The sequence below is a fragment of the Salvia hispanica genome, chromosome 2, assembly GCF_023119035.1.
Source record: "Salvia hispanica cultivar TCC Black 2014 chromosome 2, UniMelb_Shisp_WGS_1.0, whole genome shotgun sequence".
In the NCBI taxonomy this organism is placed as follows: domain Eukaryota; kingdom Viridiplantae; phylum Streptophyta; class Magnoliopsida; order Lamiales; family Lamiaceae; genus Salvia; species Salvia hispanica.
The window spans coordinates 13328063-13335083 of NC_062966.1; the positions used below are offsets into that span (position 1 = coordinate 13328063).

Below are 7021 nucleotides of genomic sequence, written 5' to 3' on the forward strand. Positions count from 1 at the left end.
AGTTCTCTCTCACATGAATATAAAAATTATATTTTCTCTCTCTCTCACATGAATATAAAAATTATATTTTCTCTCTCCATTTAACACACAAAATAAAATCTCATAAAATCTCGTGTCATTTTCAAAGTATGCCAACTTCTCTGGGACGGAGGGAGTACCTATATACTTATTTCACTTAAATTTATTCCTACTAAAAAAATAAATGTACTCCTACGTAACAAGATTCTAATAAAGGTGTCATAAAAAAATTATATTAGTAGTTGCATTGCTTTGTAGTATTCCCTATCTATTTTGTTATACCAATCAATGATAATATGTGTACCTATGGAAATTCAAATTGCAGATGGACAAGCTTAAATGAGTAACCAAATATCAAAATAACAACATTACAAGTTTTAGTTAAATAATAATAATAATAATAATAATAATAATAATAATAACAATAATAACAATAATAATAATAATAATAATAATAATAATAATAATAATAATAATAAATAATGGTGTAATACACTTTGAAGGTTTAGAAAAATAAACATAGCAACTACGAAACTTTGAAAGATTTTTAGAAAACCCATAGTTTGGTCAGCAAATTATGCTTATGGAATATTAATTTATTTGAATTTATTTTAATTACGTACTTTTAAATCTGGGCAAGTGATTCCGAAACGCGGTTAGAATTCGTCCTTCCCGATTTTCCCAATTTTGCGCCCAAATTTGATTTCTCTTGGAAAAAAAACCCTAATTCCAAAATCGAGCTACGCCAAGGAACCCTTCAATCAATCCTGTTGCTACCAAGGTAGAAGTATTTCATCAGCGTTTTCCGTTTCTCGATTTCTCTCTTCTCTCTTCTCGTTGTATATGGGAAATTAGCAAATTCATCGTTATCTAAGATTTTTTTCATGCGACTAGTTTAATTTGATCAAATAAATTCATTTTGGTGATTACGGAATATTTCAGATTTGACGTATCAGCTTTCCTCCTGTATTTTCAGTGCTCTGCCTCGTTTGAACCCTAAAACGATCCGTTTAATCGAGCAAGCAGAAGGATGGCGATTGCAAGAACTGGTGTTTTTGTAGACGACTATTTGGAGTGTGAGATGTTCTTAACACTACTTCTTATACACACGCATATATACACTCATATATATCCAAAAATTTTATGAAAGAAAAGGTTATAACTGTGTCATTATTTGTGTGCAAAGATTCTAGCACACTGCCGGCGGAGCTTCAGAGGCTTCTCAATACCATTCGAGAACTGGACGAACGTTCACAAGGTTCCGTTATGCTATTTTTACAGAAATGCAACGGATCTTCATGTTATGATATGCTAAGCTCAGAAGTTTAATTAATTTCTACTGTTCTCTGTGTAAATGTTTGTGTACAGCCATGATAAACCATACAAGGCAGCAAACAAAGTATTGTTTGGGTTTGGCATCTCAAGGCGGTTCATTCTCCACGAAGATGGAGGACGATGAGTTGTCTGAAAAGCTGCGAAAAGAAATTGAAGCAAACCAGGACAATGCCTTTCGCCTCTGCACTGAGAAGGTTCTACTTGCCAGACAAGCTCACGACCTTGTAAGTCGGTGACATGGATGCTTATGTCTTGGAACTTTGCAAGGTTTCCTTGTTATTGCATCATCAATAGTAGAAATATATAAAAAAAATTTGGGAGGGGGGAAATAGCATGTTTGCGCTTCATTGTCGATAAAGAGCATGTTCTTGGAGTAGATACTTTTAGGTTATTTTTCGTCTTGATCTATGTTTCATGTTTGTTACAAGCACTGACACTTTGGTTGATTAACAAGATACGCCCATCATTATCCTTAAATTCAGAGCTGATAATTTTCCTGCTTTGGGACCTTCCTTCAGATTGATAGTCACATAAAACGTCTTGATGAGGATTTGAATAACTTTGCAGAAGATCTCAAACAAGGTGCGGCTACTCGCTCATCTTAAAGTTTTTCTCATGTAGTTGCAATGCGAGTAATAAAACTAGCAATACCTATATAACAAATCTTACTTGACAAACATATTCTAGCTTTTAAGCCTCATTGCTTGTTGACCATTCAACTTGGTTTTCACGTAGTAAGTGCAGTTGTATGAACGAGAAATATCGATATCTGAATTTCTAATAGATGCCAAAACATGTAAGGTAAGATATGCTGAAAATTAGATGATTCCTTTACCACAGCATGAAGGTGACACATGCCAACCCCATTGATCCAAAGCATAGATTTCCTATTCTGAAAGTGGTTAGGAAATGCATACCCCCCCCCCCTCCCCCCACCTTCCCAAAAAAGTTATCTTCTTGTATGTGTTGGAAAGGCATTGTCTACATGGAAATGGTTTAGCTTTTGCACTGATGGTGATTATTGTAGTGATGGCCAATGTCATTGGCGTTAAGTCATTAACATTTTTTGAGTTTTGCAGAAGGAAAAATAGCACCAGATGAGCCAGCTGTGCTTCCTCCATTACCTTTAGTCCCTAAAGGTGAAAAACGCAAGCCACCATATGGAACACCTCAATCGAAGAGGCTTGATTACAAGGAGAGAGATTGGGATAGGGAGCGTGACAGAGATTTTGAGCTTATGCCTCCTCCTGGAAGCCTCAAGAAAGACTTTGCTTCACCCGTTGAACTTGATCAACCCATTGATCCAAATGAACCTACTTACTGTGTCTGCCATCAGGTCAAAGCCTCTGTTAATTTTTACACTCATTATCAATTTCTAGTGTTTATGCTGTTGAGGTTAATACTTCACCATGTTTGCAGGTATCTTTTGGAGATATGATTGCATGCGACAATGAAAACGTAAGTCAATCATCCCTTTGTTTGATCAGTTTTTGTCGCATAAAGAATGTTGGTAAGTATTTTTTGTTTTGGACAGTGCCAAGGAGGTGAATGGTTTCATTATGCATGTGTTGGGCTTACTCCTGAGACTAGATTTAAGGGAAAGTGGTATTGCCCGACGTGCAGGCAGGTACCACACCACTGAAGATGCATGTATATTGCTCTACACTTTGACAAATTCAATCTACCTAAAAAAGTAGCTGGGTACTAGTAACGATTGATTTTGCAACGATTGTAATTGATTTTTTTTCCGCGCTGCACTACCTTCCTCCTTTTGCATTCGTTTATGTTATCTTTATATATCTCTCAATCTGTTCATCATAACTAATTTTAATTTTTTTTATCACCCTCCTTACTGAATATTCTTTGAATTTGAAAACATAGCAGCCTCTTGTTTATCATCGAAGTATTTTGTTTGTATAATATTTCAGGTTCGAAATATAAAATCTTGCGGTAAACCTAACAGAATCAGTAGCTGTTTCATGCACAACGATGGTACCTTGATTAATTAAGATCGCATCGCTGAGTGTTTTGTCAACTAACCAAATTCAAGTATCAAGAATTTTATTATTACTCCAACTCGAGAAAAATAAAAAAAATCCACAATTTATTAGAAAAGAGGTGAGGGAGCTTCTGCTGTGTTGCATAATAGTGAGATTGGGATGTGAAGGTTCAGGGAGTCAATTGTTTAAATACAGTTAAACAAAAGTAGGTGTGAAGATTAGTTGCGGTGCTCATGAATATTTTGACAGAAATTATATTAATCCTGACTTACACACGGCTTCATGTCACTGCCAAATGGTGTTCCAATGTGCTAGGAATAGGATTGATTGATAATAATAATTCAAGCTAATCCGACATATACCTTGATGGAATGATTGATTTCACATGCTCAACAATCTTATCCTTCAAATAAACAGAGTAATATTGTATTTTATCAATCAATCTACTTGGTAGTATCATTTAACTCAACATACTATTCGCAACAACAGAGTTCACATACACAAGAATGAAGATGATTGTTTAGTGGTATATGAGTATATCCATTACCAATTCCTTAGAGAAATTTATAGAAAGGAGGAGATTAAAAACCATTGAACTCATGAACTTACAATGAGACTTGCGATCACAAGCAAATAACAGGCAATACCAAGGCAAAAGAGGCAAGATTTTGAGAAAGAAGAAGCTTTTGTGATTTAATTTGAGGAAAACAAGGTGTAATCCAAAACCTAAAAACAAAAATAAAGGAAAAAAGAAGAATATAATGGTTGACGGATCCGTAATGAATGTACAACACTATCCCTACAAGCGAACGCCGATTCCAAAACCACCCTTCCGATCACTTTTTCCCTTTCTTCCCAACGGCTGCCTTCTTTGCCGGAGACTTGACAGTTTTCGCCTGAGCTTTCTTCGCCGCCGGAGCCTTCTTAATAGCATCAATTGGCGTTGTCTTCCGCCCCGGATTAGTCCTCGTTGACGTTCTCGTTGCCTTAGCCGGCGGTTTCTTCGCAATTTCCGGCGCCTTCCTCTTCGTTGCGGCCTTCGCTTTCGCAGGAGCTGCTGCCTTTGGCTTCGCTGCGGGTTTAGCCTTCACAGCCGCTTTCGGCTTCGCTGCAACAGTTTTAGGCTTTGCTGCGGCGGTTTTAGGCTTGGCTGCTGCAGTTTTAGGCTTCGGCTTGGGTTTGGCAGCAGCGACCTTCTCCTTGGAAGCGGCGGCTTTGGACTTCAGCTTCGAGGCAGTCGCCGGCTTCTTCTTAGCCGGCGCAGCAGCAACAGCCGGAACCGGCTTTTGAGAGCGCGCAGAGGGCAATTTAAACGAGTTTTTCACTTTAGCAAGCTTCTCGTTCGCCACGAGCTTCTTCAATTGAACGAGCAAAACCTTCCGGAAATTCGCCGGCAAATTCTTCTCCTTATCCTCAATGAACTTTGTGATCGCGTATTGGCTTGATCCCGTCCTATCCTTGAGCGTGGCGATTGCGTCCTTAATCATCTGCATTCACATAAAACAAATCGAATCGATTAAGAACCCAATTCATCGATTACAAAATCAAATTATTCCAAAAAAACGATAATATTCATACGGAAATGGTTTAATTTAATCACCTCAAAGTAAGGAGGGTGAGAGGAATTCCGGTTCCTCGGGGCAGGAACCTTCTTCTTCTTCGCCTCTTTCGGTGCAGAAACCTTCTTCACCGTTGCGGATTTCTCCGGAGCTTTCTCATCGTTAGCTGTCTCCTCCGCGATGCCTGCGGCTGCAGTCGCCTCCACCGCTAGCTCATTCGGGAGAATCGGCTCTTCTGTGGTAGCCATGGATAATTCGCAGCTGAAATTAGGGTTTGGAGATTGAGGAAATTTAGGGAAATGAAGGGAATCTAGATCGAATTCTGTGTGTGTGGTATTAACGGAGAAAAATTGGGTGGATTTAAATAGTGAGAGTTGGATTTCATTTCATGAAGACGAAATCTGATTGGCTGGAAGCTGGTTCACGCGGATTCAGAAATTTTGAATATGGACCGTAAGATGGATTTCAATCTACGCTCATCTCCCGCTTAAAGAATTGCGCATGGATGGCGTAGCTTGGCAAAGTTAGTAGGTTTAATGGAGTGGGATGTGTTTTTCAGCTACACTAATTTGGACAGAACTTGAGCTATGTTTAATGGATTGGGATGGAAAGTGTTTCACTTTGTAGGGAATTTCATAAGCTTTCTGAAGCATGGTCATTTAGGCCGAGAAGATTATTGGTTACGGAGATATTTGGTTTAGAAGTTACAGTGGTCGGGACATGTGTTTTCGTGGATAGTGTTGTACTTCTTCAACGTTGCGCAAAAATGCTCGGAAGAAATTTTGTATTTTAACATTGAATACGTTGCTGGCTTAATGTAGGATTGTATTGGGTCCGTAATCATGAAAATTTAACAAGTTTTGATTGGAAAATTATCGATACAAAGATAGTCGAAGTTGAACATATTTTTACTATTAGACTTGAAGCAATAATTTCGTATTTCTACCGATCAATTTTATTTTGAAGATTGTTATTTCATTAGCTTATTTTCTACTAGGGATTGTTGATTGTATCTAAACACACACATTTGGCTTAGTTGCATATAGAAGGTATGGAGTAACACAAACAAAAAAAAAGTGGAATTCATTGTTTTTATTAGTACTACGTTGATTATTCCATAGGATTTCAAAGTCGTTGTTTGTTCATTGGTTATGGTATGTAAAAATGTCATTTTCTGTTAGTCAAATAACGATATTATCATATTAGGCATTGAGAAAACTAGGATGAAACCATAACACTAAGATTACCACAAGCTAAATGTAAGTTGAGTCCAACTAGTTATGAAGACCATCACGTCCCAATTGAAATATTCAAAATTCATTGTATCCAATAAATTCATATGTTTATAGACCACGTCCCAAATGAAACCATTCAGAATTCCATATATAGATTTATATAATTAACAAGCATAATTGAAATATAATGATTATAAAAATTTCAATGGACAAAATTAGTGCAAGTTCAACTGCCAAACGACACAATAATCTCTTAATTGGTAGTTTCACGTCTAAAAACGCCTAATTATTTCCTAACGCTTGAAACTAATCGACGTATCAGATTGCAGAAAATCATCACTAATTTGATTAATAAATTTGTAGACTTGTAGTAACGTATACAGATAACGCTGCAAGGATAATAATCTAGACAAAATTCGATTCTTATTGAAACCGTAGTTATAAAAATCAGGAAACATGGTCTTTATAAAATCCCTTAAGAAAAATTATTAGACGTTCTCGCTAGCTTTCATCACAAAGTTCCTAAAATATTTGCCCTATTATATTGCAAGTCTTTCAAGATATACCGACTTGACCGGTTAATTTTTTTCAACGTGTATCAAGTTCATGTCTCGACTACTAGACTACTCCCATCCACAATCTTCACTCAACCTTCCAATTTTTTCATAAAATATTTATTTCTTTGTCATCCACCTACACAATCTCCAACTTATATAAATGTTACTCTCATTGATGACCTCAATACAACCTGATAAAATATTTTTCACATCACAATTCTTAATATAAAATCCTTCCATCCTCGATACAAGACCTAGTTTGATTGAGCACGAGTGCTTTTTTTTTTTGTTTTTTTTTGAGAAAAGAAGAAAATTTT

At 36.7% G+C, this 7021-nt stretch overlaps 2 protein-coding genes across 3 annotated transcripts; one reads left to right on the forward strand and one right to left on the reverse strand.

The window, feature by feature from the left end:
* Window positions 1–643: 643 nt before the first annotated feature.
* Window positions 644–3110, forward strand: LOC125204311 (PHD finger protein ING2). Of its 2 annotated transcripts, none has more exons than XM_048102921.1 (8): window positions 644–799; window positions 995–1094; window positions 1205–1276; window positions 1387–1577; window positions 1872–1935; window positions 2433–2689; window positions 2773–2811; window positions 2888–3110. In XM_048102921.1, exons 2-8 carry the CDS (start codon window positions 1049–1051, stop codon window positions 2993–2995), a joined length of 777 nt encoding a protein of 258 aa, XP_047958878.1. In that variant the 5' UTR covers window positions 644–799; window positions 995–1048; the 3' UTR covers window positions 2996–3110. The 2 variants fall into 2 exon arrangements, with proteins under 2 accessions (XP_047958878.1, XP_047958879.1); XM_048102922.1 differs by having other exon boundaries at window positions 658–799; window positions 961–1094.
* Window positions 3111–4019: 909 nt separating this feature from the next.
* LOC125203193 (histone H1-like) lies at window positions 4020–5252 on the reverse strand. The gene is made up of 2 exons (XM_048101499.1): window positions 4954–5252; window positions 4020–4840 (listed from the first exon to the last, which is right to left on the reverse strand). The coding sequence occupies exons 1-2, from the start codon at window positions 5158–5160 to the stop codon at window positions 4190–4192; spliced, it is 858 nt and encodes a 285-aa protein (XP_047957456.1). The 5' UTR covers window positions 5161–5252; the 3' UTR covers window positions 4020–4189.
* Window positions 5253–7021: the final 1769 nt, after the last annotated feature.

Bases quoted from the DNA above. Each gene is read 5' to 3' on its own strand.
- LOC125204311 (XM_048102921.1), top strand. From the start codon at position 1,049: ATGGCGATTGCAAGAACTGGTGTTTTTGTAGACGACTATTTGGAGT. The intron at 1,095-1,204 runs GTGAGATGTTCT...TTGTGTGCAAAG, and splicing joins TGTAGACGACTATTTGGAGT to ATTCTAGCACACTGCCGGCG. The intron at 2,690-2,772 runs GTCAAAGCCTCT...CCATGTTTGCAG, and splicing joins CTTACTGTGTCTGCCATCAG to GTATCTTTTGGAGATATGAT.
- LOC125203193 (XM_048101499.1), bottom strand. From the start codon at position 5,160: ATGGCTACCACAGAAGAGCCGATTCTCCCGAATGAGCTAGCGGTGGAG. The intron at 4,841-4,953 runs GTGATTAAATTA...ATGTGAATGCAG, and splicing joins CTCACCCTCCTTACTTTGAG to ATGATTAAGGACGCAATCGC.